At 39.0% G+C, this 17,317-nt stretch overlaps 1 protein-coding gene across 11 annotated transcripts in view; it reads right to left on the minus strand.

Annotated features, from left to right (window-relative positions):
• Positions 1-17,317, minus strand: part of nrxn1a (neurexin 1a) — a 150,633-nt gene that overhangs the window by 94,642 nt on the left and 38,674 nt on the right. For all 11 annotated transcript variants that reach the window (XM_030163350.1, XM_030163343.1, XM_030163347.1 and 8 more), the window contains exons 2-3: positions 3,182-3,506; positions 647-2,098 (exon numbers count right to left, since the gene is read on the minus strand). In XM_030163350.1, the coding sequence (XP_030019210.1) occupies positions 647-1,379 (733 nt within the window). In that variant the 5' untranslated portion in view covers positions 1,380-2,098; positions 3,182-3,506. The remainder of the gene's footprint in view (positions 1-646; positions 2,099-3,181; positions 3,507-17,317) is intronic.

The following is a 17,317-nucleotide window of genomic DNA, read 5'->3' on the forward strand; positions in this document are numbered from 1 at the left end:
TATGTGTGAAGGCCATCTGAAATCAATGCAAATCTATTAACACAGGCAGCCAGGTGTCAGCCATGAAACAGCCGCTGATTTCCAGCCTCTTAGCCGACTTCCAATTAAAGTCTCTCATCATGAGCCAAGAACCATATCCGTATTGATCTATATGGTTATTTTGTTTCGCCATAAACACCAACTGAGCCGACCAGGGTTCCACACAGCCGGAGAGGTCGGGCTTACAGTGAGTTTCAGGAATCTGTCTCAAATCTCCAGACTATCAAGCTTCATGGTCTGAATGCAGCAAAGAACAGATGTTTTCAACCTCTCAGGTCCAGCTCCACGAAACTGGCTGCATTTTTTCATTGGGGGAGGGGGTTAGCCCTGAGTTCTACAGGTATGTACATACCAAATTGGCAGCCACATAAAAATCAATATCAAACAATCATTATGCATGTCTTGCACTGTTTGTGAAGGCTGAGCCATACACACCCACAGAGCGCAGCAGTGAAGGTGTGAATGAAAAATACATTGAAGGGCCTGGTGTTTGAGACTTGAGGTAGAAATTTGAGATATATATCCTGAACAGTATCTGTATCTGTGAGTGTATGTTCTTGTAAATGATGAGATGTGTATGATGGGTCAGCATGGTTCTGAGCCTTACCTTCGCTGCAGTCGTTGCCTTGGTAACCGGTGTCGGAGCAGTCGCAGACGGCCTGGTCGTTGACCACGCTGCACACCCCTCCGTTCTGGCACTGGTGGTCCGGTCCACAACCAGCTGTTACTGTGACGCCTTCTGAGCTGTCCAGTGACACCAGTGAGCCATTGATGCTCACCGCCGTGATCCAGCCACGGAAGGGAGGGTGTTCTCGCACTGAAGAAGAGGTGAGGCGCAAGGGCGAGGAGTGAAGTTCTGGCGTCACCCCACCCATGAACGTGTGGCTGAATACTGTCATGTCTCTTCTCTTGCTCTTCACTTCCGCCCATCCTTCCAGTCGTCCATCCACCTCTAGTGAGGTGTTCCTCCAGTCCCGCTTGACACGCACTGCGTGCCAACGCCCATCACTCACCGCCACACCTGACTGCAGCTCTGCTGGCTCAGCGCAGAAGATGGAGAACCGTAGGCGAAGGTGGCCATGAAGGAGCAGCAGCTCCAGGAAGTCGCAGAAGCCCTCATCATCCAGGTAGAGCAACAGGCCCTCCTGGCTGTGAGTCCGCAGGCTGAAGCTCAGCACACTCTCACAGCAGGCGTTCCACACCGGGAACCGCCCCCACTGGCTGGACACTCCTCCAAACTCCAGCACCTCTCCTTGGGCCTGACCCCCCACGCTACACAGGCACAGCCCCAGGAAGAGCAGGGGGGCTGCCGCCCAAACACACACCGCCATCACACTCATACACACACTCGCGCTCACACTCACACACACAGGAGGAGATAGAGGCTAGAGCTGGGGTGTTTCCTCTAGCCTACAGCTCATGGTGACAACTGTAGGACGTTTCATACAACACTAAGTCTGTGGTGCACCCTGGTCTGCACACAGGAACGCTTTCAAAGATACTGTTCCAATGCAAACCTAAAAAAAAAAAAAAAAAAAAAAAAACCTAAAAAAAAAAAACCCTAAAAAAAAAAAAAAAAAAAAAAAAAAGGGATGGGGGGGTTAAACAGCAGGTCCCTCCGTCCTTTCAGCACGCTTGGGGCATCTTCTTTTGCCCTGGGTTGTGTTTGTGCTTTCTCTGAGATGTTCTAAAGTCTTTTATCCATTCACTCTTTCATTCTTCACTTGTGCTGTATGAAACTCCAGGTGTGTGTATTTGTGTGTACATGTGTGAGTCTTAGATATGTGACGAATGGGACGTGAACTCCATCTTTGTGCCCTAGATAGGGCCTTATCCCCCATGCAGGCAACTCCCCACGGAGAGTGTGTATGTGTGTGTGTGTGTGGCTCACACACTGGTAATGGAGAGAAATGACACCGTCATAGCAGAATTTTCTCCCCCTCCTCCCTGTCTTAGTAGGGCAAGACTTAAAGTGTGTGTGGGCAAATATGTGTGTATGTGTGTGTCGGTGAGGTATATGTGTGTCTTTCAGTGCCGCGTCATCACTCTCTCCAGCGACCTACAGAGGGAACAGAGACGCACAATCAACCAGGGTCGCACATTAACACACACATGTGCACCGACTCACAAACACACATGTACAAGAGCAGAGCTGCTGTTATTCTCAAATTACTCCCTCACATGCATTTTGTTCACACACACACACACACACACACACACACACACACACACTCACACTCACACCCACGTCATATCCACAGGCCCAATTTCAACACTCCTGAACAGACAAAGATTTACACTTCAACTCAACTCAGTCAAAAAGACCAGTCCAACAACGTATGTCTGTACAATATGGACACATTAACTTACACACACACACACACACACACACACATACACACAAATGCATAAACAGCAGCTTCTCGGCAGATCTCCCATCATGCCGCAGGAGATATTTATATATATATATATATATATATATATATATATATATATATATATATATATATGAGGTGTCATACCTGAAACTGTCATAATGTCATAACCTTTTTTTAGTACTTCTGACACCTAATAATGCCGGAGGGAGAATAACCCAGAGCTGGAACCGTGTGGTTTCCGTCGGTTTTCGGTGAATACATTTACGGTAAACGGCGGTCGCCTCGAGCTCCATCACAAAGAGCCAGAGCAGCCCCGCGCGCTGCGGCGGATGACTCAAACGCGCCTCCTTTATCGAATTAACAGCTTTAATAATCCCACCCGCTCCACAAACACACCGGCATCTGTGTTCACACCATCTCCACAGATAAACGCGGACGGCAAATTTCACAGCTTTTCACGAACACTTCACCGCGTCCGGAGCGCGTGAAAGGCGGAAAAGCGGCGACATCACGGTTATTGATAGACGGGGAGAATGAATGCGGTTGAAATATCGATTGTCGATTTGCGGCCATACCTCCTCTCCATTTTTTTCTGCTCGGTACCGGAGCGCCAGGGTTCAGCCCCAGCATCACCTGCGCGCGCAAACACCCGCAAATCAGCTGCGCTTTAACTAGTTCAAACAGTTACTGCGCTGATGCAAAGGTGATGTAAAAGCCAAGGTTGAGTGGATAATATTAACAGAATAAAAAACAACACTACCTACCTCACGTACATCCTGTGGGTCCGTGGTAACAGTGCCGCGCGCGACTCGCAGGTTTCGCTTCCCATTTGAGGAGAGAGGAGAGGGAGCCGCGCGCCCGGTGGGAGATGGAGCGGGTCTGGAGCGGGTCTGGAGCTGGTCTGGAGCTGGACGGGGACAGAATTATCACAGGCTCTCCTCCAGGCGACAAGGTGCTGCTGCTCCCCCCCCACCCTCACTCTCTCTCTCCGCTGTGGGTCGGTGTCGCTCTCCCTCTTCTCTCTCTCGAGGAGGAAAAGGTGCAGTCTGATGCTCTCCGCGAGACTCGGCGGAGGGAGCGTCACGTGGTCTGTGGAGGAGAGAGAGAGAGGGAGAGGAGAGAGAGAGAGAGAGTGTGATGTAGGGATGAAGAGGATGGGCGGGGCCGCGCGCTGCTGCTGCAGCACCTTGGACAGCGCGCGCTCACCGTCCGCACGAAACACAAACGCAAATGTACCGGAAGCAGAGGATGAGGAGGAACCGGGGAGATCCGAGAACTGCTGGGTCCATCCTGGTGTGATGGAGAAGACACGCTCCTGACAAGGCTGTGCACGTGTGTGTGTGCGTGCGCGCGCGCGCACGTGTTCATTCTTATACAGCATTGAAACCACGCGCACAAGCTCAACGCACAGTATATACATATGACCATAAGTATGTGGACACCTGGCAGCATTACTGACACCGCTAGACCCCTAAAGACCCCAACCACATTTACACTGGACGTCTAATGCAGATGCAGATAATTTACCTGTAAACTTTAACGCGTTTTAGAAAAATTACAATTATTAACAGAATCAGCTCTTTTATGCCTAATAGTGTTTTAATCATAAATATCAGGTGTCTTGTGTGTTCATTATTGCATTTTATTTTTATTGTTTATAGACCAACATCTATACATAAAATCTTCATAGAGAATCACAACTTTGTGAGCAAAAATATTTCACACTATATGGCCATAAATATGTGGACACCAGTTATTATTCTTATTAAAACTGACCCCACTCAACTGTAATTTTTGTGTTTTCCAGATAAATTAACTCTAAACTTTACCATATTTTGATCAATGGCAGCTTCCTATAATAGCCTTTTAATCATAAATATCTGTTCTCAGTTTGATTTTGTTCATACAGTGTTAAAACTATGATTACAAACATGGACACCTCACATATTTGATGACATCATCTATTATTAATGTCTTATCTTTTACCTGTAAATACAGATCACACAGACTATTAATGACAACGGAATCCAAACCTGCTATATATATAACAGCCATTTTATGATTGTTATATATTGGTTCTTATATATTTGCAGAAGTATTTAGGTTTTGTTGTGTGTAGAAACCAGCATGTATACAATAAAAAACACAACTAAAAACTATGATCACAAATATAAAGGCTGATTATTTACAGTGTTTTATATACAGATTACACTACAGGCTTTTAATGTCAGCTTCTTCTTATAGCCTGAATCAGAAAATAATGAGAAACTGCCATTATTATTATCATTATTTAGCCTTATGCTTCTTATATGTTTGCGACAGCATTTATATTTCCTTGTTTATAGAGACCAGTAATTATACAGTATCAAAACCATGTGCACAAGCATATTTTACACTACATGGCTGCTCTGTATACTCCAGGACACCTGTGTAATATTTCATGCAAATGTGGTATATACAGTACATTTGCATTTTTATTCATAGTCTTTTATATTAATTTTTCTCTGTTTTGCTTATTTTTAATATATAAAACTTCAGCTATTTTGAGTCACTGCAGCATAATTTCACTCTGATGTGAGCTTTATGGTGTATAGTCTGATAATCTTTTCTTAATCTATAATCTATTATTATTTGTTTTATCTGACATTTTCCCATCTTTAATCTTTGTGTTTTATCCTGATGATTGGTTTGTTTATAGGAACCAACATTAATGAAACATAGCATGACTTTTATGTTACTACCATTACAATTTAGTCTTTTTCTACATTTTTTTCCCTATTTTATTTCACAATACTTATGATGCAAATTGCTTGTCAAGTACTTCTTAACCTTGCTTTAGAGAGAAGCTTATTTATGGTGTGTCTCATATTTCTGTAACTGTTAGAAGACACCATTGAGGACTAACTCACGATTTATCATTATTAACTAAAGATGAGTACAACAGGCTAGTACAACTTTAGTATAGACAAGGGTCAAATTCAATCTCCTGAAAGAAAGTTTATTACTTTTACTCTTTATTACTGAATGAATCTAGTAAATCTATATAAATACATATAATGCACACATGTTAATGACCACAGAAATTAGTAGGAAAACTGAATAAATGGATAAAAGCATGAATGGATGAGACGGAAAGGTGGATTTAATCATATCCACAGGTCACAAGCTCCAATTAAACTAATTATCAAAAAGTACAATAAGTGGAAAACCAGAGGCTACATCTATTAATCCATCCTCACCACTTTTTTTTTTTTTTTTTTACATATTATAACACATTTAATATTTAACACCATGGAGCATTTGGAAACAACAAAGTTTCTGTTCAAAAAATATGCAAAAAAACTAAAAACTAAAACCTAAAAAGCACTGTTTCTCAAGCTGGTTGACACTAGGGAGCCTCAACGTGATAGAAAAGTAATATTTCAAAGTAAATTTTTATTAAACTGTGTATTTTTTACACTTGTGGATGTAAAAAAAAAATGAGATGAGTTGTAGTAATTAGTAAGTTTTAGCAGTATTAGGTGGTACTGGGCTGCCTCTGGTAACAACATGGGAGGTATTGATCTTCTAGTTTTACCTTCAGCAACAAGGAAACAAAATATATTTGCTTTTTTCCCCCAAATGTATTACCTCTGAATGTAGAAGCCTTTAATTCAGAGGTATTTAATTGAGAAAATCACGGCCTGCAACAATATACAGCTACAAAACTAATTCTCAAATACACTTTTCCTTACACACCTTTGATAGTGTCTTCTGGAGGTCTGTGGACATTATGCAGCTTGAAAAGCAAATTAATATTCCTGCAAAATTCAGTTAAACTTTGCAATTTTTTTTAAGTGTATTTCCTAAAATGTTGACCTACCACTTCAATTCAGATGCTATAAATTTCGAAAAACATTCTGCAAGTGCATGTATTGACAAATAACTCATAAATACACTGGAATATTTTGACTCAACCTTTATTCTTCACACATAATGTAGTGGTTTTTCAGCGCTGTTTGGAACTATGCAGCTTCAAAAGAGACCACCGTGCTTTGCAAATTAATTTTCCTTGAAACCTGTGTTTAACCGTGGGTGATTTTTGCACCTGTGGATTAAAAAAAATAGATATATAGTAGTAATTAGTGGGTTTTAGCAGCTTTAGGTCCTGCTGGGCAGACCTTTGACAATACAAGCATGGTGTTTCTTCTTCTTCAGCAGCTGAATCAGACACATATTTATAACACAGAGACGCAGAAAGCGGCATCGATCTTCTCATTTTACTTCCACCGAGGGGGTAAAGAAGTATATATTTGACAAAAATATCGAATTAGCTTTTAATTCAGAAGTAGTGTTGGCTGCAACAGCATGTGCAAACACATAAATAACTCAGAAATATGTCTTAACAGTTCGATTTACCCATTATTCTACAACTAATATACTTTTCTTTTCATATTTTCTTAAATACCTCCTTATAAAGGAGGTTGGAACTACAGTCAGGACCTTAAATATTTGGACACTGACACAAAAGGTTTACAACCATTTTACATAACAAAGGGACTATGTTACAAATGGTTGAATTCCTTAAATGATTAATGCAATATTTTTGTTAAAACCCTTGAATTAAAGCTGAAAGTCCACACTTCAGTCACATCTGGATCGTTTCATTTCAGATCCACTGTCTTGGTGAATGAAGGCAAAAAATAATAATAAAAATACATTGATTAGCCATAACATTCTGACCACAGACAAGGCAAAGTGGTACTAAAGCTGGTTATCTCATTCCAATGGGACCTGTCAGTGGGTGGATATATTATTAATATAGTAGTAAAAAGGTCAAACATTCTAAGATGTTTTCAACTGACAGACTGAAAAAGTGCAAAGTCACATCAGACTTCACGTTTATTTTTAGGGCTGCAGCTAATGAGGATTTTCACTGTTGATTCAATCTGTTGATTATTTGCTTGAATAGTCAATTAACTGTTTGGTGCATAGGGGGAAGAAAAAGGGTATAAAATGCTGACTGGGCTACATGGTCACTTCCAAATGTTTATTGTTCAAGACTTGTGTTATTGTTTTTTGTTATGTTCTTTTTATTACTTTATTTCAATTGTTCCTTCCACTGATGGTTGAGAAAAGGATATATTAGAGATAGTCTTGAGAAAATGAGCATACAGTACACATGGGTCAAGTCACGCGGTTATGTAGGGAGTGCCCGACTACATTTTATACTGTAATTCAAAAAGTATTTAAGATAGAGACATGAATTATTCATCATTTTAAAGGTATTAACTAGTACTTGAAGCTCATAAAAAGAAACAAAAGATATAGTGCCATCTTTTGCCATAAAAAATTGAAAAACTGCATGGTTATGCAGGGAACAAAAATTAATATCTGAATTTTCCTTCTTTTCTAAACGTTTTAAAAGTGCGGTTGCAAGTGTCTCCCAACAATGAAAATTGGGTGAGATGTTCTTGAAGGTGTCTATTTTGATAAACTATGGATGCATTTTTTATTTTTTAAATATAACTACAACTTATGGCAATGAAATAGTTATGCATTTACATGTATGTAAATGAAAAAGAATGCACAATGTGTATGGGAATATCTGTATGTGCCTAAGATGTACATGTCAATGGAAAATTATAAAATGCAATAAACAAATAATTATAAAGAAAAAAAGAGAAATGCTGATTGGTGTTAAAACCCATGATGTTTTAATCCAAAACTCCAAAGATGCTCTGTTTGTCCATCATAGAAGGGGAAGGAAAACAGAAAATATTCACATACACCAACCATTTATACCATTCTGACACTGACAGGCGAAGTGGTATTAAAGTTGATTATCTCATTCCAATGGGACCTGTCAGTGGGTGGATATATTAGGCAGCCAGTGAACATGTAGACCTCAGAGTTGATGTGTTAGAAACTGTAAAAATGGGCAAGAGTAGAGATCTGGACAACTTTGACAGGGAAGAAACTGTGATGGGTCAGAGCATCTCCAGATCTTCTTGTTCATTTCCAGTAAAATGTAAAAAGTACCAACTAAAAGTATCAAAAGAACAACCGGATCTGAACCAATCCAGCATCCATGGGAGCAGAATGTTATTACTACCTGTCTAACAGATGATCAGTTGTCTTGTCTTGTTAATCAATTGTCAACAAAATGAACAAAATTGAACTAATGCTGACCAAACTAACCAACAAACTGATTAAAAATGAAATATGTAAAGTATATGATAGTCAATAAAATGAAGTCAATAAGCAAAACAATGAACAAAATGGGCAAAAATGAACAAAAACTGACCAAAGTACGTAACAAAACTAGCACAAAAAAGGCTGTCGACAAAAGGAACACAAGTAAACAAAAAACAAACAAATAATTATAGAATACTAGCGACATTGTGCCCGTGGTACCACTGTACAATAGCATGAGAGGCTAAAATCGCCCAGTATACCTCACGACATTTGAATACGGACATAAAATTGTGCCTAGTAGATAGTCAGGTAATGTTTCTATTCATTTGGCGAGTTTGGTGGCGATCGGGCCTGTGAAGGCTGAGGAAAATCTGTACAAACGCCCACCTGTGCTGCAACATCGATCGGACGGACACAGAACGTGCATTATATAGTAGGATATAATAAATAAGAAGAGAGATGGACCTCTATACATAACAACTGTGTTCACAACATCCTACATCTAAATTAATCCTGCAGTTTTTGCTCAGTTTATTGATTATTTTGTTCATTTTAATCAATTGTTTCCTTTTTGACTATTTTATGTTTGTTCATTTTATTATTTTGCTCATTTTCAGTTTTTTTTTTTTGTCAATTTTTGGGATTATTTTCCTCATCCTTGTCCTTTGCATTGAATACTTTATTCACTGTCTTTGATTGTTTAACCTCCTGAGACCCAGGAAATGTCAGCAAAGTACAAGCTTTTTTTGTTTTTTATTAAATCAGTGCCTATATTGGAAACATCATGATGCAACAGTTTTTTCAGATGCAGTTTTTAACATTTTTATGGAATGTCCTTTGTGGTGGACAGTTTTCTTTTCTTTTTTTTTTTGTACAAAGTTGTGAAACTCTTGTCCACAAATGTGGACAGAAAACCCATAGCTGGGTCTTAGGAGGTTAATTAATTTTTGTCCACTTTGCTTTTTTTCCCCATTTTGTTGCTAATTTTACTAATTGTCTTAATCCAATCAAATCTGTCCTAGTTATCGCGTTTACACAAAGGATGTCCAGTAGCAGATCCGGTGGGTCCAGTGGTAGCAGTGTTTGGGGTAAAACCATCACATCCCTGAAACTCGTTTTCAGGGATATAATTGCTTCTTTAATTCAGAGGAAGTAAATTATAGAAAAACATTACTTCAACCAGAAAAGCACCCAGAGAGCGCAGACCTCTGCCAAGGCAGATCAGTCCCCCCATTACCAAAATTTGATCACTTGTTCCTTGTGCCAGTTTCAACATTTCCTGAAATTTTCATCCAAATCCATCCGTAACTTTTTGAGTTATCTTGCTAACAGACAGACAAAAAAACAAAAAAATCCGACCCCCCCCCCCCCCCCCCCGTCACTCGATCACCACCAAAATTTAATCATTTGTTCCTTGTGCTAGTATCAACATTTCCTGAAAATCTCATCCAAATCCATCTATGACTTTTTGAACTAGAAAAGCACTCAGAGAGCACAGACCTCCACCAAGGCAGATCAGCCCCCCCATCACCACCTAAATTTAATCATTTGTTCCTTGTGCCAGTATCAACATTTCCTGAAATTTTCATCCAAGTTTGTCCATGACTTTTTGAGTCATCTTGCACACGGACAGACAGACAAACCAACGCCGGCAAAAACATAACCTTCTTGGTGGAGGTAATTATCTTGCTAACAGACAAACAAACAAACAGACAAACCCTGATGAAAACATAACCTCCGCTGTTCCTTGGCGGAGGTAATAACGTGTGAGCAAATTCACAAAACCACCCACACATGTTCATTAGCAGCCCCAGACACCGGGGGAGTCTCCAGCTGTGTTGGACCCGTCTCAGAGGTGCCCTCCCTGGGTTCGCTCAGTCCAGCTGCTTCTGAACTCCCTCCCCCCACTGTGGATCTGTAAGCACCCCCACATACACTCTGCATTTCCACTTATCCTCACCAAGAACTGGAGCAGAAGTCAGGCTGGTTGAAAACATCTGAAGGCTGCTGGAAAAAAAAAAAAAAAAAGACCAACCCTGACCTGATGATTCAAGATGCACTCGACGGGAACAATGAATGGAACGGAATTCAGCTCTGCAGCCGCCACCTGCACACACGCTCTACCCCTGGTTTTGTACAGTGGTTGTTGTACAGTAGTTGTAGTGTTTATCTGCTTCTGTCTGCAACAGTATGCGCCGCTTGTGGATGTATATTTACTGGAGTGGAGAAGGCGGTGGATAATAGTGCAGCTTTAACGGTTGAACGATATCAGTTTGAGCGCACAGCTGGAACATTAGCATTGAAATTGATTTGTGCTACAGATATTAAAGCAAAAAGAGGCTGACAACAGAGACAGAGACCGGCGCTGGGATGGAGAATGAAAGGCTGTGCAGACAGTTGTTCACGTTTTTGTGTGTGTGTCATGTGATGCCTAAGTGTAAGTATTGGAGAGGGATGAGGGGAGAGGAAGAGGGAGGAGGGGTTACTATGGAAACAATCTCAACATCACCACCTGGTTTCCCATTGGACTGACCACCACCACATCTCCTCATACCCACCCTCTCCCCTCACTCACTTGCTCTGCTTTCTCGTGCTCCCATCCCCTGGCCAGGCTGACCTTTTGGACAGAATGGCATTATCAAATAATGACGTTCCTCCATCTCTTACCAGTGCAATAATAATAACAAAAAAAAACCACTGAAATTTCTAGTGGAAACACACATGTTCAGGACTGGAAAAACCAGCAGAAATGATAGAATTCTCATGTAAACACTGAGCTCTTATCTATATATAGGCCTAGTTTAACTGTTCAGTTTATTTAAAGGTACAATATGTAATGTCTGTGCATTAAATTCATTATTAACAGTCACAGTCACATGCAACAAGAAAACACTAGAAATATGTGAACAGCTTTAAAAATGTAGGACTAAACCGCATCTATGCACAAAAATATCGGTATTTAGTGTGACCTCTGTGCCAATGACAAATCATAGTCCAAACAGTAATAAATATATGACATGACTTGAATGAAACCTGGTGTAATAAGTGAAGTAAATCTCACAGTAATTTCAACATGTTAAAATATGTTACGTGGAAAGGAACATCCCAATTCCTGCCATTTTGGTCTGGTTTTCCTAAAATGTTCTGAAATTCTGAAATGATTCCAGTATATTTCAGCGGATAGATGCATTTTTATGGTCAATAAAACTTGATAAAACAAAGCTAATGGCCGAAGACATTACATATAACTAAAAATTAATCTATTCTGGCATATTTACATGGGTGTATTTTTTTAAATACAGCAATATTCATAAATGTGCATGGTCCCTATTAGATAAACCAATACAATAAAATTAAATAAATAAATAAACATCTGCAAATATTATGTGGATATTTTCCTCTGTAAACTGGATTTCTGCTTTTATTTGTCATCAACTCCCATGAGTATTCCACTTCCTACTGTGTGTTTTATAAATGCTTCTGCAAATGTACAGTTTAACTTTAACATTTCACAATTAATTTGCATTTAAAGGTAAAATATGTTATGTAAGTGCATGATGATCAGATGTTAAAATTCAGAGAAATGTGTAATTTTATTCAACAAAACACCAGCCTTTCATTAACATTACTCAATTATTTCATGAACATAAGTCACTAAATATAATTTGGACTAATAAATAACAATATGGGTCAAACTTTAATCCAATTCCTCGTCTTCAAACATAATTTTTGTTTGTGTCACATCATATGTTTATCACTAACACTCCATACTGAGGTTTAATAAGCACTTCTGTAAATGTAAAGTTAAAATAAAGTTCAGTATTGTTCAATTAATTAGCATTTAAAGGTAAAATATGTACATTAGTGCATGAAAATCACTAGGAGTATGCTACATATTTGTTGACGTGCACTTACTGGACGTTACATCAGATGGATCCACTGTCCAAATTTAGACATATCTATAATTGTATTTGATGTAATGGCCACCTGTTGCTAATGTTACTTACTGGGGTTAATAGGAACTATTATGAATGTAAAGATACAGTAAAGTTTAATATCGCTCAGTTCGTTTGCATTTAACAGAAAAATAAGCAACAATTTGTGCATGAAAATATCTACAAACCACTAGGCCAAGGCTAAATATGTGATGAATTTGATGATGTATTTGCGTTAAATCAGATCTTTCCAACATGTTTAGATACAAATAAATCTGTAATTTTATTTATTGCACTGGTCCATTTTATTCAGCCACTGGTCACTCATGTTACCTCAAATGACATCCCAAAAATACACTTCACTTTAGTACACTTTCATTCATTATTTTGTCGGAAAACATCAGATTTTTACCAGTAATGGATATGAAACATCCCACGTTACTACATAATGTCATCAAACTACGTATTTTATTATTGTTTTTGACAGAGACTCTTAAATTAAAATTTGATTAAATACTCTGTGTTCTACAAATATAAAATTAAAGTTAAATACTGCTCTATTGATTTGCATTTGTGCGTTAAAATATCTAAAAACCACCAAGTCTATGCTATATTTTTCTTAACTTACGGAATTCTATCAAGAAATCTGTATTTTTATTCAGTAAAATGGCCCATTTCAAAACAGCTCTTTGGGTTATTATGATAGTTTGTATTTATTTAACCCTTAAAAACCTTGTTTGTGCCAGCTTCCTATTTAATGTAATGGCCCATTTCATTTGGCCACTGGTCACTAGTGTTACTTCAAATGAAATAACATAGACATACTTTGCTTTAGTATACTTTAATACATTATTTTGTCAGAAAACATCAGATTTTTATCAATAACAGTTGAGAAACATCAACTCCCATGATTCCTCATTACTTCAAAACATCATCAAACTGTGTATTTTGTTATAATTTTGCTTAAGATAAACTTGACGGCAAAAAGTACTTACTGTGGATTTAATAGATGATGCTACAAATGCATTAAAACATGTAAAAAGCACTAGACTCATGTTATTTTTTAAAGATTCAAGTACTTGTTAGTCTTGTATTTCACAAGCATAAACTAACAAAACACAGATTTTTATCAATAATGACTGTAAAAACATCAACCTCTATGATACCATTCTTCTTCAAAACATCCTTAAACTATGTATTTTGTTATAATTTTGATTAAGTGATATGTAATGGCAGAAATTACATGCTGTGCGTTTAATGAGAGCTTCCACAAACACATTAAAACATCCAAAAAAAAAAAAAAGAAAAAGAAGGAAAAAGGCTTGAGTTTATTAAATGTTTAACATATTTGATTGATTTATATTCTATGATATGGTCTATTTGCTTCTTTTAAACCTTTTTTTACAACTCTTTTACTCTTTTTTTAGTATCTTTTTCAAAATTGCTGTTATTTTCTTAGATTAATATGTGGATTTTTTTTTAATGTTGCTGCTTTCTGAAGAGATTTTGTATCTAAATGGGACTTTCCTGGATAAATAAATGGTAAATAAAATCAGATGTTCCAAACAATGTCCAAATTCAAAGAAATGTGCAATTTGTCAGTGACTCTTAACTTTACTTTTGGCCATTTCATGAACAAACATCAGTAATGTCAATGATCTTATCTGGTTTTTATGTATTTTGTTATTGTTTTGACTAAAATACAGTGAACAGGAGATATTTACTGTTCTACGAATGAAAAAGTGATTCAGAGTTTAGTCGGGGGGTGAGAGGGATATTTATTTTGTTTACCTTTGTTTTAATTTTAATGTATTTTTTCCTCATTTGTGTTTTGTAGCTCATATTTATATCTGTTCTTCATCTATTGTTATATGTTTGAAGAAAACAATAAGAGCGCATAATGACCTAACTGCACATTTATCTGTATGGATGTAAAAATCCCGCAATGTGTACGCAGTAAAACATGTGTGTGACAATGTGCTCGAATAAAAACATTTGAGACATAAAGGTGATTCAGAGTTTAATATTGCTGAATTAATTTGCATTGAATTTAGATCTTATTTCAGGAGCCAAATAATGAACACCATCTGTAAAGCAGATTGTGCCGTGATAAATCAAAACTCTGTGGTCGATGTCACGGTCTTTTGGCATTTTCTTTGTGACTTCTGCTTGCGTGTCACGTCATAACCGAGGATGTAATTATCTGTAATTCTAAGAGATTGATCAGTGAACTTCAGTGCCTTTTATAGTTGCCGTTACTTTTAAATGGATGCTATGTCTTTGTTGGCAATTAAGCTAAATATAAGCGTACGGTCAGGCGTAATGCGGCCGCAGCATGCCGCAGAGCAGGTTATCGGTTTTTACCAGAGCCATCAAGGCGTGATGTGATGCATCATCAGTCTGTAAAGAGGCACAGGGAAATGCATTATAGCATGAGCATTTTAAACTGCTGCGACTCTATCAGCCGACATTATCCGTGACAGATATGGGCCGCCTCTGATTGCATTAGTCTTTATTGAATGATGAGGCGGAGGAGCTCCATTCTGTACATTCCTTCGACCACGTTTGCTCTTCCCCTGCCGATTCCCACTTCCTGCTGCCTTCCTCTGCCTCTGACAGGCTGACAGCAGGCACTGACCCCTGACTCTTTGCCTACTCAGCAGAGAGAAGGTCACAGTGTATATATATATGTGTGTGTGTGTGTGTGTGTGTATGTGTGTGTGTACGTATTGTCTTTATAAACGTGCGTGCTAGAGCGCCAGTGCACGGGTTATACGTGTCTGAACTGCCAGCAGAGAGAATATACAGCCAAAAATAAAAACTCATCTGTCAGCATCCACTGGGTATGTGTGTGCGTGTTTGTGTTTGTGCACCCATATTTTGTGCTTGCATTTATGTCAGTTTGTGCTACAGAATTCGGAGCTGAGCTTTAGACTGTGAGGTTTACCTAGTTTGTGCTGTGAATGGTGACAAACAGCACGGGGGGGGGGTGAGGCTGGGAGGAACTGAAACACCACATGCAGAGAAATCTGAGGCAAATAATGGTGATATGATACAAACAGTGGCATTATATAGAGTGTAATTCCTATCGCACCACCTTCGTTTGGTGTCATTTAAAAACCAACGTGCTTATCTTGTGGGGGAAAATGGTTGTAAGGCTATAATTTTATGAGTCAGAGAGACACTCCTGCTGTCGTTAATGCAGAGAGGGTGGTCTTTGTGTACTTCCAGATGTGTGTTTATCTGTGCATGCGCATAAGTGAGTTGGTGTGTGTATGCATGAGTGTGTTTGACAGGCAACCACCCTTTTCTAAATGAGATTAAATGGGAGGTTTGTCTCTAATCGTGTTGTAATGAGTTTCTGTGTAGCTCATACATTTACTAATTCCACTTGCCAATAGCGCAAACAGCCACGTGCGCATGCATGTGTCTATGAGTGTGTGTCTGAGTGTGAAGTCGGAGAGGTCACCTCGCTGCAATCTCACTCTCATTTATAACAATAGTCCTGACCTGTCCTCATCAAAAGGATTGCAATTTCTAAAACACAAATAACATTAGCTCATGTGCGCAAACATGCACACATGGATACCCACGCACATGCACGTGCACACGAAAGCAAGCACAAGCGCAAACGTACAGTCCATCTGCGTATGGATCTGCGTGTCATTAGGACTCTCAGCAGGCATTAGCATTGATCATCTGACTAGCAGATGGAGAGTGACCGACAAGGTCCAGACAAAGCTTTGTGTGTTCACAGAGGTGTGTGGAGGTTGAAAGGGCGGAGGGTGCAAACATGAGCGGCAAGACGGGAAAAAAAACTATCTCCAGATCCATAGTTCATTTCAGCGCTCACGCTACTGATTTACCCCGGTGTGTAAATGCGCATGGCTCTGTATGCGTCGCTGCTGGTCGTCATGGCGATGCGGCCACTTACAGCCTGCAGCACTCCACGACCTACAGTTAGAGGTCAAAGGTCGGAGCAGTTTTGTGCGGTGGCGCAGACTTTCCGAGTGGATAATGAACAGGAAAAACCAGTAACAAGGAACACATTGTCGCGTTCACCTCTCACCTTTCACCTTTTACCTCACGGCCTCTGAAATGTCATAACGGCGACACAGCACAAATACAGAACACTCCATCACCCTGAAGCCGGAGCATGAAGTAAATCAACCAGACATCTGCAAACCAGGACGAACGCTGGCACGGAGCAAGTTCAACGCACGCAAACCGGCTTCGATTACCCAGACGACAAACAGGGTCACAACAACAACTAAGTCAGTGCAGGTTTTTGTTGGCGTTAGACGATTAGATGATCTGAAACATGGAAACGTTCTAGAGCAGGGGTGTCAAACTCATTTTAGTTCAGGGGCCACACACAGCCTAATATGATATAAAGTGGGCCAGACCAGTAAAATAATATAAATAATAGGATAAGAACTTATAAATAATATCAACTCCAAAGTTTTCTCTGTTTTTGAGTGAAAAATAAATAAATAAAATTCTGCAATGAAAATGTTTACATCTGTGAAATGTACTTGAACAAATATGAACAACCTGAAAAATAAATGCAATTTTAACAATATTACGCCTTCGTTTATCATTTTTATCACAACTTACAGATCACAGTGGATCTTCAAATACACAAAACATTCAGTAACAGACAGAATACTGGTACAATTCCAAATACTTCTCTTAAGACATTTTAGGTTGTGCACATTTTTGTAAAAGGCTAGTCTGTAAATGTATACATTTTTGTGTAATTTTACTTTTTTTTTTTACACTAAAACA

Source organism: Sphaeramia orbicularis, chromosome 19 (genome assembly GCF_902148855.1).
Source record: "Sphaeramia orbicularis chromosome 19, fSphaOr1.1, whole genome shotgun sequence".
Lineage (NCBI taxonomy): Eukaryota > Metazoa > Chordata > Actinopteri > Kurtiformes > Apogonidae > Sphaeramia > Sphaeramia orbicularis.